This window comes from Phyllostomus hastatus, unplaced genomic scaffold (assembly GCF_019186645.2).
Source record: "Phyllostomus hastatus isolate PE091 unplaced genomic scaffold, TTU_PhHast_1.1 phas_scaffold_21, whole genome shotgun sequence".
Taxonomy (NCBI): domain Eukaryota; kingdom Metazoa; phylum Chordata; class Mammalia; order Chiroptera; family Phyllostomidae; genus Phyllostomus; species Phyllostomus hastatus.
The window spans coordinates 29,544,163-29,556,925 of NW_025334017.1; the positions used below are offsets into that span (position 1 = coordinate 29,544,163).

Sequence of the window (12,763 nt, forward strand, 5' to 3'; positions counted from 1 at the left end):
CAAAGAATCTCTAGGGCCAGCACACAACTGGGTCCCAAACAAGTATTCACTGAATGAATAAATATATAAACTATATACTTAGAAGAGAACCAGAATAGTAATTGTACAATAGGGATAATATGTGATGAGTACAGAACATGGTCCTAGATTAAAGTAACGATTCTTCTTGGACAGAGTTCTGGAGAAGCCAGCGTCAGTTCACCTTCTGGGTCCAACGTCTATTTCCCTAAAGACTGACTGGGATTGAATTGGTGGCCCTGTGCTGTGCTTAATGTCAGGAATTGTGCAAGAGGAAAATTATTTTATTACTGCTCGTAGATAAACTTTCATAATATTTGGGAGAAGTGGAAACAAGCCAAGTGGATTAAAGTATTTTAGCATATAATCTAAAAGTTACATCATCAATAAAAATGTTTTTAGAGCTTAAAAATGCATATCAGAAAACCAGAGGTAGTGGATAAGATTTTCATTGATTTTAAGATGCATACTTTAAATTTTTACATATCCGAAGCCTGGATGTATTTTACACTTAATGGCATCTTACAATTGATTAGCTTCTCATTTTAACTCTCTTTTATTTCTTTTTTTTTTCTTTTCTTTGTAGTTCATAGTACAGTAGAGTGTCTTCAGTAAAATTGATAAAATATGATATAGTCATATATTAAAGCAGTATTTCTACGTTTATTTTTTTACCACCACTCAACCCTGAAAAGGAGCCTCTTAGGAATTTTTTCCCTAATTTCTACCCTATTAAATTTTAACACCAGAGATATATTCTATATATGTTTATGGATTGTACATGTATATATGTTTTATGAATAAAAAGAGTAAGATACTTTTGTTCCCCAAGAACAGATTTTCATCCCATTGTGGACAATATTACACCCACTGAAAATGCAGGTATTAAAAGGATACTCCATATTATTAGTTTTAAAAACCTCATTTACTAGAACATTGGGAAACAATTAATTATTAGGTTTAGAGCTTTTGGTTTTAATCATATAACAGAATGTCTAGGAATTTCATTGTCATGAATGTCCAAGTGTGGTCACAATGCGTGCGGAATCTGAACATTAGTTATTTACCTCGACAGTCAGAAAACCATCCATATATTTTTAACAAATGAAAGATCTTCAAGTTCATCCAGTGATATCATTAAACATATTCTAATTTTATAAAATAAGACTAATGAATAATGTCAATGTGTGAGTTTAAACTGTTCATTTCACCTTTACATGTTCATGATTTTAAAAACAGAAGTTGAACACGACATCAATAAAGGGATATTTAAAAACCGTCTAATTTCCATGAAGCACTAAGAGATATCTGCTTTATACTTTGCATATAGCCTGTAGTGGGGAGGCCGAAGATGCGCACTTCTCAAAGCCTTTCTACATTAGTGATGGTAGGATACAGAGGTCAGTCCGTTTGTGAGCCGGGTTTGCACCAGAGGGAAGACGTAACTACCAAATCAGGATATTTTTTCTTGCAGAGGTGATTGTTATATTCAACAGCTTTAATGGATGGCTAAAGTTTTTTATTTCTTTGGGAAATATCTTTAAATAACAAAGTTGTTCATTGTATTCTTAAATGTTCACTTGTCTTTTGTGTGGGCTATGCAATGTAACATTATTTTTTAAATTAGTGGTGCAAAAAACTTTTAAAATTAGTGATACATAGAATGTTCAGCTTTGTTGTATGTACTGCAATATTTTATATTTGGCAATTCTGACATGTACATACTGGCCTCGCTTATTGGGTTGTGCTCAATGGTTATCTTTGAGACTCAAGTCTGTGAAAGCCCTGTGCAGGGGTTTGGGGAGGTATCAACTATTCTAGCAGACCAAGCAAGGTATCAGCAAAACGAACACAGGGAGTACTCAAAAGAGACTCCTCAGCAGTACACAGACGACCGTATCAAGGCTTTATCGACTGAGTCAGTTTTTCACAAGTTCTTTAAATAAATTGAAAATGCATTCAAAACCAGAAATCATCTCCTCCACTGCTCCTGGTGCTTGCTCTTTCTCTGCCTTTTAGTCGAAGCATCTCCATGATGCTCCGGGCATAGACGTCTCTCAAGTTCACACTGATGTATGAGTCAGTGGCTATGTTCTTGGTGAGCTTCTTCAGAGCTTCACGCTGTCTAACGGCTGCTTCCTTAAGCTTTAAGGTAAAATAGCAAGCAGAGAAGCGGTCATTAATAATAGCAATAGGCAAAGCCAAGACAAGGATTCCCGATAATATACACATGAAGGCCACGATTTTGCCTGTGGTGGTGTCTGGTCTAATGTCCCCGTAGCCCACCGTAGTCATGGATGTTGTGGCCCACCACCAAGCACAAGGGACACTTGTGAAGGTTGTGTCAGGAATGCTTTGCTCAGCAAAATACTCCACGGTGGAGAATATAGAAATTCCCACGGACAGGAATAGGAGCAGTAGGCCGACTTCTTCATAACACTGGGTGATTGTCATCCCAAGTGAGCGTAATCCTGTAATAGAACATCTGCTGTCAGTCACTGGCACCCCTCTCCTCCTCCTCCCTTCTCCCAGCCTCCCCTCCCTTCCTTGATATCCACCCACAAACATGCATTTCTAATCTAATATCAATATGCCTCCAGCAGTGGGCAATGTTCTGGGGTGTACAGATGACAAATCACAATCTTTGTCTTCAGGGAACTCATAGTTTAGTTGATGGAGCCGGATCAGGAAGGATAGGAAGAAATATAGTTAGATGTATTCACCCAGTAGTGTATTTATTAAACACCTACTACTTATTTAGAAAAGGGTGAGGGGCGACATGAAAAGGCAGGCAGGGGCATATGATAGGAATGTGCACCTGAGTCTGTATGGTGGGAGGCCTTTGCAGTCCTGCATGTGGGGGGCTCACTTGGTCAGAATTGCATTGCATCACTTCGGCACACTTTTCTAATGCCAATGTACTGCTGTCCCTTTATATGTTGCGTCTTTTTTTCTCACCCTCCCAATAAAGTTTAACACAATGGCATATCATTATCAGAAAGCCAGATGCAGAAAAGGACATACACCGTGAGAATGAAGTGAAACAGCTGAAGCAAGTCAGGCATCAGTGACGACATTGACATGGGAACATCATAAGCACATTGAGGAGACAATCTTAGAGGTCTGGCAGGGGAAGTTCTTGAACTCCTGTGATACCCATTGAGATTCTCAACCTTAATACCAAAACTGTAGGAAGATATCTCCTTTGTGTACATAAAATTTCTGCATTCTTCCAAGGAAGTAGACCTGGATTTAGAAAATTCTTCCATTGCAAAAATGTATGGAGGACTGGAGCCACTAGGGAATTCCCCTACTATGAGGCATCGGCGAATCCCTACTGCTGTTCTGAGGGTTCATGACCACTTTGGGAGACAGACCCACAAGAGCCCATTCCCATCTCTGAAGAGATTAAGCCTTAAGAAGAGTAAGATGCAACCATAATGGGACTGCTATTTGAATAAGGTATCTCCTCTAACATTAGAGAGATACTACTAACGTGTAACCAAATTTTGAAGTCATATCAACCTGCTGTCACAATGACATTGTCTCTGAAGTCCAAAGCAATACCTCTTAGAATGATGTGTCTGTGCTGAATTGCATTTCTGAAATAAATGGACAGAATATGAAAATAAAGCATAGTTTGGGGGAGACTGCTTTCATTTCGAGATGAAATCTTCTAAACAATTTTGTAAAGAAATATAAAATGCTCTGAATTTCTTCATGTGACGTCTATCAACTCAGATAATTTTCAAAAAATCAATATGAGATCAGTGTTGGAACTATTATTCTTTTACAGATGAGAAGCCTGAGGCATAGACAGAGAGTGCCTCTAGTACAAAGCTACAGAGCCAGGATTTAAACCCAGGCTCTCAGGCTGCCATTGTTCTAACTTCTTGTATAATACCTCTCAATTTATATTCACAGTGATTACACAGGGACATGTGTCATCTATGTCTATATTTTGCTAAATGTAATGCTTGAAATAAAATTTGTCCAATATTTGTACATGTTCACCTTTTCACTAACTAGTGCTTTATTAATACTTTGTACTGTTTTAGAACCGAAACAAACCTTTGAAAAGGTGACATTGTGGAAATTACTATTATTTTCCTTTTCCTTTCTTTTGGGAAAAAAATGTGGTCTCTACTGGGTGTTTTAAAATTGAATCCTGTGAAGCGAGCTACAAATACTAAGAGAAAGCATCCCATTATGTATGTCAGGAAACAAAGAGTCGTGCTTCTAAAAGTTGTTGGAAACCCCATTATCAAATCCCTGGTATGTGAGACTAGCTAGGAAAACACACTACCAAAATTATATTAGGTTAATTCGCTTTAGTAATGTGAAAAATTTCTGAGGTTAATTTCTCCCTATATTAATAGGGAGAGACAACCACCTTTAACTGCTTCTAGGTGACCAGTCAGGCATGTGTCGAGGGTAATAGGACTCTTTAGTCACATTATGTGTAGTCATATGTATTCCGTCGGTATGTATGATATTGATATGGCATCCTACTCCAGTGGTTCTACCGTGGGGTCCAAGGACCACGTACATTAGAATTACCTGTGAACTTGTTAACATGTGTGCTCCTGGACCCAACCCCCAATACTGGAATCTGACTCTCTAAAGATTGGGGCTCAGAATTTGCATTTTAACAACATTTTCATGGGATTCCTCTTTATATTAAAGGCTAGCATAAGGTAACACATATGTAGCCCCAAAACACACCACAGCTGCAGAGCTGGCCTGAGAATAACTGCCCTCAGGAGGCCAGGCTCATCCTTAATCGCTTCCCTGACATTGACTATCATTTTCAAATACAACTGTGTTGTGTGGAGATTTTTCTAGGGAGGATGTTTGTTAGATTATCTAGGCTTTATAATACACATGAAAAGCTAAAGTATTCTTGTTATCATCTTTTGCATGCATCCCAAGTCATGGACAAGAAAATTCTCAGATGCTAGGTAAAGTCTTGATTAATGTCTTCTGATTTCTTCCAAAGCAAATATGTTCATTGTTTCTTCAAAACTTAGGAGAAGGCCACTAAGGCCTGGTCATCTCTCTGGATAACCAGAGAAACCTCAGCGGGAGAGAACTGCTCTTCTGCCAAGGAACATGTGTGACAAGCACTTTTTTGGACACTGAAGAGAAACTGGCTTATTGTCCCTAAATATCATGTATAATTTATGCATGTATTTTATGTGCTGCTCATGCATATTTTATTTGGAACCTTCTAGAGGCACAGTGTTTTTATTTTTTGTACATCTGGGCACTGTGTTAAAACAGATTGAGGTTAACAAGTGGGCATATTATTTCTCAAATTTCTTACAGAGAGAAAGAGTCTGAGAGGCATTGTTTCCTTTATACCTGTGATAACAACTTCAAGTTTTTGCTTCCTAATAACTTTTTGGAGCTTATGGTTGGGTAAAATATGAGAGTTAGTATTTTGAGTATCAATTCAGAATTGCTTGCCTTGGACTGTGGGTCAAATCCCTAATGCTTAAAAACAGGAGCAAATGAAAAGACACCGATGCAATAGGAATACCTGTGGAATGTCTGCCCAGCTTCAGCATGCGCAGAGCCCTGAGCAGCCTCAAAACCTGGACGATGCGGCCCACGTTTTCCAGCTCCTGTGTGGTCTCACTCCCACTCAGGCTCTCTACCAGGAGAGTGATGTAGAAGGGCAAGATGGCAAGCAGGTCTATGATGTTTGGCACCTTCCTGAGGAAGCAGCACCTGTCCCGCACACACAGGAAGCGCAGGACGAACTCCCCAGTGAACCAGCTAATGCAGAAGTACTCCAGGATTTCCAGCAGCTGCAGGTCCAGCCAGCTTAGCTCAGCTGACATCAGGGCCATGTTGACGATGGACACCACCACGAAGATGATGGAGATGACCCCAAAGATGCGGGCAGCTGTGGAAGACCCGGGCTTCTCCAGGATGTCCCAGAGCTTCTGGCGGACAGTGGGACAAGGTCCTTGTGAGAAGTCCTGTTCACTCTCTTGTTGACTTTCCTGGTCTTCTGTGTCCTTCTTAAAATCTAAGGTTTCACTCAGCTCTTTTCTTCTGAAGTATCTTTTAGAGAAGGTAACTTGGTGATTAGTCAACTTTGTAAGAAACATGGAATTAAAATGAGATTTGAACTTAGCAGTGAGGTTATGCTTCTTATTTTAGTAAAATGCAGAAAATGTTCACTCATATCTTACCCAGGCTGTCTCTTGCCCACAGTGTTCTAACTTTATCATTTAGGCTTATTATTTTTAAAACTTTTGTGGCAGAAGTTTGTACAAAAGGATACATAACAAAGCTACTGTAATTTACTTTTCAATCCATTTTCTTTAACAAAAACAGAAGTTAGTCATATGGAACTGTGTGTGTGTGTGTGTGTGTGTGTGTGTGTAATGGAAAGGTATTCATGAAGATATGATAGTAACAGAAAAATACCAGCAAAGTCATCATCAAAGTCAAGGAATCAAGTTTCTATCTTCTGTATTTAAAGCATGTCTCCAAGTTTTGAAAGTGAGTGTCCTAGGTCTGATAATGCTCCATACTAAACCTACATCCCTATATATGCATCTTTTGGAGTATAGCTTTTGTGATTCGTGTATTCAATCACAAATATTAATTGCATGTCTGACCTCCCTCACCTTGTAAGTGAATTGGCATACATTCACTCAAAAAAAAAAGAAGGTTCAAAAAGTTCCAACCGAAAGTTGGAAGCAGCACCTGTCCCGCACACACAGGAAGCACTTTCTAGCCCCTCACTGCTACGTTCAGCTAAGAAGTGGCTAAATATTCATAGGCCTGAGTTGAGCAAGGCTTGTGCAAAGCCTCAAGTCTGTACCTCTGCGGCCCTCCCGCCCATGCTCCCGCCGCCCCGCCCAGCCACCGAGCCCATCGCGGTACCTGTCCCTGCAGCAGGAGTCTATGCTGAGCTCGTCGATGCCCCAGTATTGGATCTCCTGAAGGAAGGAGATCGCGCACAGTTGCTCCATGACGTGCAGGCGGCCGGTGCGGTAGTAGTGCAGGACGTAGCGGAACGCCTGAGAGCTGCGGTCGAAGAAGTACTCGTTGTCCACTGGATTGGCATCATCGCAGAACTCCAGGGGGCTGGGCACCGTGGCCAGGGCCCCGGGGCGTCTGTACGAAGCCACCACCACGGCCAGCTTGCCCAAGCGCGTGTGCGGGAAGCAGGACAGCGCCTGCTGCGAAAGCACAAAGCGGCTGCCGCCCACATTGACCGTGAAACTGTCCCCGAGCGCCAGGGCCTCCCCTTCGCCCTCGCTGCAGAAGACGCTGGACTCCAGCGAGGTCAAGGAGACGCTGTCCAGCGGCGAGTCTGGTGGCGTCCGGCCGCGGGGAGAGAGCTCCATCCCGGCCGCTGCTGCCTGGGGGCTCCACAAAGTTGGGCCGGTGGCACGTCCCCTGGTGGCGGCCGGGATTTCCCGGGCTGCCGAGGGGGGTGCCCCCCACCTGCGCACCCCTACTCTCTCCACTGCTGCGCTGGTGCCCCCTCTCGCCGCTAGGGAGCTGCGAGTGCGCGGTAGCGTCGCGCCGAGGTGCTGGAGCTTGGAGGCTGGGAGGAGAGGGGTCCTGTCTCAAGACATGCTCCGGTGTGGTTTAAGCTCAGGACCGCACCAGGGCACACTGCCTGTTTCTGTGGCCTCCCCAGACTTTTGCACCCCCTCCCCGACTTTGTAACGGCAGTGTAGGTGTAAGGATTGAAAGCCTGGATACGGGGGGTGGGTGTTCCACCGGGTGGGGAGGGAGTGAGGGCGGTCTAGAGTGAAGGAGGAGGACAAGATGATGACTCTTAGCGGGCAGAATGCAAGCAAGGGGATAACGAGACTCACTCCTGGACGCAGGGCACCAAAACGAAAAGTTCAGAAAGCAGAGGCATTGGTAACCCGGTCTGAGTTTCTTCCAACTTGAAGATTTATGTTCCCTCCTCTTCTTTTACTGAGGCGGATTCCTTGGCCTCCCCGGGAGCGTTCACTTGGGGGTGGGTGGGCGAGTGCACGTGGAGAGGTGCTCTGGGCGAGGGGGCCGCATCATTTGCTTCCATTCATTCTCATCCCGGTTCATCACGCTCTATTTTCTTCTCCCGCCTCTCTCAGATTTGGCCTTCTGGTTGAGAAATAAGGATAATTAATGACGGCTTTTAATTGCAGCCCCAGTGAGGCAGTTAGAACCAGGGGCACCAGTGCCAGCTGCCGCCGAGTGTTGAGGCACTTTCGGTTTAGCCATTTCCGTCCCTACAAGTTTTCCGGAGAGCAGGTGTTCTGGGCGCGCTCCCAGGCACACGACAGAACTCTCGTTTATGGAGCAGGAAAGGCAAAAGCCAGGGAATAGAACAGGCGTGGGCTGGGTCAGGTGTTTAAATAGTAACGACGCCTGGGTGCAGGGAGAAGCCGAGAAACGTGCGCAGGTGAGACGAGAAGCACACCCCTGCGCCCCTGGGAGCTGCGTTCTGGCCAACCTGTTGGACACCGAGTGGAGTGGGGAGGAGGGCAGGGCGACTCACCTGCGGATCCTGGCACCTCTGGGCTGAGCCCAGTGGGCGCCGCTGGTTTGATCCTCCCGGTTTACAGGTGAGGTCTGACTTGCCAGGTCCAGGAGGAACACTGTGCTCGCAGCTGAGCTCTTCGGAGCTTATTGCCTGGTCTTGCCTGGTCTCCACCCGCCCAGCCGCTCAGTCCCCTCGGATACGGCTGCGAGGCGAGTGCCCGCCCCCGCCCTCGCTGGCTTCAAGCCAGTGAGCCAGTCGCGGTCCCCAGCACCAGCTGTGGGGAATGCGGGGAGCGGAGGGAAGTGAGACAGGAGGAGGAAGTGAGGCGCTTAGTGACTGAATGTTATATTCATCCTGAAGACACTGCAAGGATTACCGTATTAGGTTCCCGTTTCCTTGAATCTGAGTGCTCCCAAATTCAGGAAACAAAACCCAAAATTTTCTAGTTGCATAAGTCTGCTAAATTCGGGGTTAGGGCAATCATATCAATTGCTTTGTGTGGCATGGTTCAAGGTTTTCTCATTCCCAGCAAGCACTTGGGCATAATGCATTTTGCAAGTCTTTGCAAGAGAGAGTGAAAACACACTCGTCTTTTCCCCCCTTGCATGTAGTTTTAGAAAGTATACTCGTGTATCAAGTAGAGATGAGAGGGCAGCTTGAAGTAATATGGAAAGCTTTTTCATAGATTGCTTTGAAATGTGGCCATTTAGTTCTGGCGTGGCTGGGAGATCTCGAGGGGTGTTTACTTCAAGGGACCCGATGTTTTCCTCAGTGGATTTTCAGGTTTTAATAAAAACAACCAGCATTTATGGGGCACTTGTTTTATGCCAGGAAACTTCAGGTCATTTACTCATTCAGTACCATTTTTTATCATAATAACAATACTATAAGGTAGAAGCATACCCATTTTACAGAAAGGGAAACTGAGGCACAGAGACATTAAGTGGTTTACACTTTATTGGGGGGGGGTCACAAGACCAGATTCAAAGCCAGAATGAATTGTCAGAAGCTGCTGTCGTAAGCACAGTGCTTGGGACACATCCTTTTTGTGTAATTTTTCAATAAAATCAAAACGTGGTTTCATTTATTTATTTCAGGTTTCTAAACAAGGGAAGAAGTTGAAAGGTGTATTTTCCCAGGTCTTTCAACAAATGTTTTCTGAGCTTCTGTTACATACAAGGCATGATTCTAGATGCTCCAGATAGATCCATGAAGAAAATAGACAAGTCCCAGGTCCTTGTGGAACTCACATTTTTTCTCATGAGAATAAAAGGGACTTCGGTGAAAATTAAAAAAAGTATAGCACTTATAGTTTATGAGTCTTTTGACAGTTACCCATTTAGTTAACTTTTGCCTCTATAAAGAACTCTTGCATACAGAAGGTATGGAGGAGTTATGATTACCTTGGTGAATAGGTCCTCAGTATGTTTAGGCACCATGCTGTTAATTGTTTTATAAGGTAGCGGAGCTTTCCTTTATGCAGGGAGAAAAATTCCCCCAACATCTCAATTACAGATTCCACGGACATTGACAAAGACAAAAGTCCACAGTTCTGTTTAGCCTCATGCGTACCCTCATGTGAATAACTTTAGTACATGATTAGCAATAAAGCCTACCATAGCTTTACAGATTGCAGTGAGGAAAGAGGAAAACTCGCAGAGGAGAATAACAGCTTTAGGTGAGGAGGGAGATCTTGGACAGGTAACCAGAGGAAGCGAAAAATAACTGAGGCCTGTAGTTCTGCACTGCCTCGAGGACCCTGGTCTTCCATTGTCATTAGCGGTGTCCTGTAGAAGTCATTATGGCATTAAACACTCTTTAAGTATAAGGCCCACGCTAAGCATCTGTTCATATCACAATGATCCCGTGAGGTAGGTGCTGTCACCCTTAGTTACAGACTTCAACTCAGAAGCTCACAGGCACTAAGTGACTTTCCCAGTCACGCAGGGAACAGGTGGAGGAGTGTACGAGAGGGTTGAAACCAGGGCCTTTCTGACTGCACATTGTACCTCAGCTGCTAGGATCCTAAAACATGTCACTTGGGCTTTAATTATGATTAAAACAATTTCCACTAATGAAAACAATCATAACAAGAGAGATAATGACTACTTAACAGGGAACAGATAAACACAAATGACCCATTTTAACATACAGTCTCTTGGGTGACAGAAATCCCTGCCTTCTTCCCTGTCCATTTCCTTTTATTGTGCCTCTACTCCTTCATTGGATGTCTAGGTTGGAGTCAGAGAGCCTCATGAAGAGGACAGGATAAAGGGGCTGGGGGTGGGAGTTAAGTCTATTCAGAGGATATCCTTCCTGGTGTCTGATCTTGACCTGAGATATACTCTAAAGCATAGCAAGAAGTGAAAGGAGAATTGCTGATAAGCAGTTGGTGGAGGTGAGGTCTTGCTTTTGATTTAATTCCTACCTAACAAGGGAGGCATGTGATTGTCATGTAGGAGGCAGCACAGCACAGAGATGTGAGAACTCCACAATCTAGTGGCTTTGGGTATATTTCCTTAGCCATCAGATGTTATACTCAGGTGATTTTCTGTTAACAGTCTTGTTATGAAATGCTCTACTGGTATTTGGCTTTGTCTATCAAATCTTTGAAATGTCCCATTGTATATTAAGTTTTAAGGTCAATTAGTGTTTTTAATTCCTTCAATTTTTATAAATATTTCTAAATTTATTAATGAACAGCACCCATTCTTAAGAGTCATGTTTTAAATTCCATTAAAGTGAAAATCACAGTAGACTTTACATGCCTGGTTTTCTTGATGATAGTTATAAAAGTTGAAAGCCATTTAAGTATATTAGAAATTCCTATTATTAAAAATCTAAAGCATTTTGTTTGTTTTTGAAAAAATGAGAATGTATTTATAGTACTATTATATTCTCCTTTTCTTTGATTTATTTAAATATATTATGTTGTTTCTGTGAAATTATCATCTTTGATATGAATATTTAAAATGATTATACAGATATGATCATAAACCATTGAAACATTTTAAGGAAAATGTGCATACTTTATTATATTCAAAATAAACTTTAGAGTCATTTAAAATATTAAATAAAGAGAAATATAATGAGGGAATAATTTTGAATAAAGGGCTTTATAGAATTCAACTTGGGAGAACTCTACCTTTTCATTTTCAGTGCTCTCATCATCCACTCAGACATTTACACTTGCATCCCTTTCATTTTTATCATTCACTAACAGTGTGAATATTTCTTGTGAAGTATGAATGCCTCTCTTTGATTCCCCGGAGACTGACAACCAGCTGAACTCATTGTAATGCTCTTTAAAAATGCCTTTAGGTATTATGAACAAGTGACTTTGTCTGCATTCCCTTCATCACACTGGGATGTGTTTAAAGGTAAAGAACAATCTTGCAAATCTATCTGTTCATCTTCCTTGTGCCTTCTAGGTGCTTGGAATAAATCCTCCCAACTGTATCACAGCCTACTCTAATGCAGAATTTAGTTTAATGTGGGCTCGTTCTGGATTCCTTCCAAGGGGAGGCAATTATTTTTGGAACCGCCCCAAAACTCATGTTTTTAGCCTAGTCTGCTAAAGAGATCATGGGATGAGTTGATGATGGTGATGATGAGGTTAAGATTACCATAATACTGGCTGCTGCCTTCACCTAGCCAACACCAGCTCTTTCTTTTATTAGCTGTGTGACATTCACAAGTTTCTTAAGCCTTCTGTCACATTTTCTTTATCTGTGAAATAGGGATAACAATAGTACTTACCTTATGTTATTGTTTTATAATTAAATGAGATAATCTATGTAAATATTTTAGTGTGGTGTCATTATTCCTGTTGTTACTTTTATTATTACAATGTTTCAGGGGTGTTTTTTCTGATTTATCTTATTTTATTTATAATTCACATAATCCTATGAGGAGAGTATTATTATCATTCTTATTTTATAAATGAGAAACCAGGATCACAATGTTTAAATAATGTTTCAAGTGGCATCTGATGGTTGCTATAGACTGGAACACATTCATCTGACTCAAAGCCTTTCAAGGTTTTTAGTATAAAAATAATGTGATGATGAGAAATCACTATTAGAAATGCTGTTCTCTTTAAACATTCTGTATAGAGAGAAAATTTCTATTCTATGCTTCAAATAATTAAGAGGTCACTATACGTTACAGGTCATAGCCTGTGATTTCACATTTTAATAAATTGGATCTTTCTTCTAACCACCCTAAAGGAGATAGTTG

At 42.0% G+C, this 12,763-nt stretch overlaps 1 protein-coding gene across 1 annotated transcript; it reads right to left on the reverse strand.

The window, feature by feature from the left end:
- Positions 1–811: 811 nt before the first annotated feature.
- On the reverse strand, positions 812–8,708 carry KCNV1 (potassium voltage-gated channel modifier subfamily V member 1). The gene is made up of 4 exons (XM_045861293.1): positions 8,540–8,708; positions 6,922–8,142; positions 5,561–6,090; positions 812–2,489 (listed from the first exon to the last, which is right to left on the reverse strand). Exons 2-4 carry the CDS (start codon positions 7,386–7,388, stop codon positions 1,978–1,980), a joined length of 1,509 nt encoding a protein of 502 aa, XP_045717249.1. The 5' UTR covers positions 7,389–8,142; positions 8,540–8,708; the 3' UTR covers positions 812–1,977.
- Between the last annotated feature and the right edge of the window lie 4,055 nt (positions 8,709–12,763).

Excerpts from the sequence above, each read along its gene's own strand:
- KCNV1 (XM_045861293.1), bottom strand. The coding sequence starts at position 7,388 with ATGGAGCTCTCTCCCCGCGGCCGGACGCCACCAGACTCGCCGCTGGAC. Across the intron at positions 6,091-6,921 it reads GACTCCTGCTGCAGGGACAG|ATACTTCAGAAGAAAAGAGC; the intron begins GTACCGCGATGG and ends CTTCTCTAAAAG. Across the intron at positions 2,490-5,560 it reads GCTGGGCAGACATTCCACAG|GATTACGCTCACTTGGGATG; the intron begins GTATTCCTATTG and ends GTTCTATTACAG.